Genomic DNA, 2,225 nt, shown 5'->3' with positions numbered 1-2,225 from the left:
CCGCCTTTTGTTGTGGTGGTTGAAAAGAAGCAGTCTTGGCCTGGCCCAGAGTAGATGTTCAAGAAACTTTCAGTGAAGGACTGAATGAAAGGGACAAATGGAGGAAATGAAGGCGGCTCTTTAGGAGGAGTTAGCAATGCGGTGAATCACGGGCTGTCACTCTGCCCACTGTCTCATCACGCCTCTCTCACTCTAGCACCTGCTCAGTCGCACACACACCCCCAAGATTGCTCCTTAGCCTGCCCTCAGTCTGCCAGTTCCCATGCCCTCAGGGTGGGAGAGTTCAACACCACCCTCCTGGCCTATGGGAGGTGTGTCTGACAGGCCCCAGAGGTCTGTGGGTGAGGCAAGGTGGGGGCGCTGTAGATGAGACCCACCATCTTGGGAGCCGGCAGGTTGTAAAGCGGTTAAGGTGCTGGACTCCCACTCAGCCAACTAGTTTCAGTCCTGGACCTGGTGGCTTAAAAATCATGCCAGGGGTGTATGTGTGTGCGTGCTCAAATTTCCAAGAAGAGGATGGAGGAGAAGGGACTGCTGTGTAGCCATACCTCCTGGGGGGTAGTGTCTCACTCCCTTTCTCACTCTCTCTCTCTAGCAAATACACATGTAAAAACCTTAGAGAGAAAAAAAAAATGGCAAAAACCTTTAAAAAAGAAACCAAACCAAACAAAAAACCTAAAAAAGAAAAAAAGGCCTAGCATCTCTGGTCTTGGGATGGGAGCAGGGCTGGGGGAGGCAGCTGGGACTCCAACACACGTGACTGTCTCCTTCTGCTACCTCCCCTTCCAGGGCAGAGGCAACATTGTTAGAGTTTGAGGTTTGAAAGCAAATCTGCCTTTTGCCACTTACGATAGGGGACTGCGGCAGGTAGGGCTCAGTGCTGGAGAGAAGCTTGGAAACTCTCCAATTCTAAGACATCAGTTTAAGCCTTGGGCCGCAAAGGAATCTGCGAGGCAGAGGCCGGGTCGCAGGAACCGGTGGGTGGCCACACACGACTCACACCCCTCGAAGCCCGTCAGGAGCTCCCACCCTCCACCTCCTCACACCAACGCCCAGCCTAGGGCTCAGTGGTGAGTGGGTGCTTCTCAGAAAAGCACCTGCCTGGAGCCAGCCCCACCAGCAATCTCTACCCAGCCTCAGTGGTTGCCCTTAGCTTGCTACCCGGCCTTCCCTGACACCCACGGGGTGGGCTGGGGGCAGTGTCTGGGGTAGAGGGCCAGTGTGAACAATGGCCAGAAACCAGCTTTCTGTAGACACAAAGACGGGGACGTTAGAGCTCAGGGCTTCAGGCAGGACACTGCCTTCTCTCCCCTGCTCCATGTTCCTACATCCTGTGTCACAGAGCTTGGCCACCCCCACACACTCCCAGAATGGTCTGGGGGCCCTGGATGTGGCCCCCAGAGACTCACACACAGATATGCCCAAACTGAGCTCAAGACACTGCTGCAGACTGTCCTTCCTCGCAGGGAGTGCCATCCCACGCCTGTCCTCAAGCCAGAGTCTGCAGCCCAGGAGTCTCAGGGGACACACCCCCAGCTCACACACCCCCAGCTCTTCCACTCCTGAGTTCCCGTAGCTGCCTGAAGTCAGAGAGGACTGAGAAAACACTTTGCTTAGCACACGTGAGTGTGCACCGGCCCGTCTTGAGGGTGGATGAAGGTGAGTGTCTTGGGTCTGGCTGCCTTCTCCATACTCAGTCTGCCTGAGGGTGTCTAAGCGTGTATTCCTAGCCACACATCCCTCTGGACCTCTGAGAGTCTCCGCAGCCGTATGAGTGACAGTGATGGTAATATCAGTCAACACTTTGTACTGAATATTCAAAATGCACGCAGTGACAGCCATATGCATCCCTTCATTGAACCCTCAAGACACCCTGGGAGGAGCCGCCATGCCCCACTCGATCCAACAGACTGGGGACCTGGGGTGAAGGGCGACTTGCTTACTCAAGGTCTCCAGGAGGGTAAGCAATAGGGCAGGATGGACGTCTCAGGACATGGCCTTGCTCACACACACACAACGGGTATCCGAGGACTCCTCTGCGTCCCCACGTGTGCATGAGCACCTGTGGTTTCACCCTCCCCACAGCGTATGAGCTCTGGAGCAGCAGAGAGCAGCCCAGTGCTTGCCTCCCAGAAGGGCCTGGGCCTGAGTGGGGAGTGGGCAAGACTGAGCGAGGGCTGAAGAGACTCTGGGCTAAACCCACCTTGGTCTGGGTTGAAGATTCG

General features: G+C 55.7%; 1 protein-coding gene across 1 annotated transcript in view; it reads right to left on the bottom strand.

Moving 5' to 3' along the window:
• The window catches only part of ADCYAP1R1 (ADCYAP receptor type I), an 82,173-nt gene that overhangs the window by 26,546 nt on the left and 53,402 nt on the right, over positions 1 to 2,225 (bottom strand). Inside the window, exon 5 of the mRNA XM_027770936.1 lies at positions 2,204 to 2,225. Coding sequence (XP_027626737.1) covers positions 2,204 to 2,225 — 22 coding nt within the window. The remainder of the gene's footprint in view (positions 1 to 2,203) is intronic.

The sequence above is a fragment of the Tupaia chinensis genome, unplaced genomic scaffold (assembly GCF_000334495.1).
Source record: "Tupaia chinensis unplaced genomic scaffold, TupChi_1.0 Scaffold000170_1, whole genome shotgun sequence".
NCBI classification, from domain to species: Eukaryota; Metazoa; Chordata; class Mammalia; order Scandentia; family Tupaiidae; genus Tupaia; species Tupaia belangeri.
This window is presented reverse-complemented; position numbering and strand designations above follow the sequence as displayed.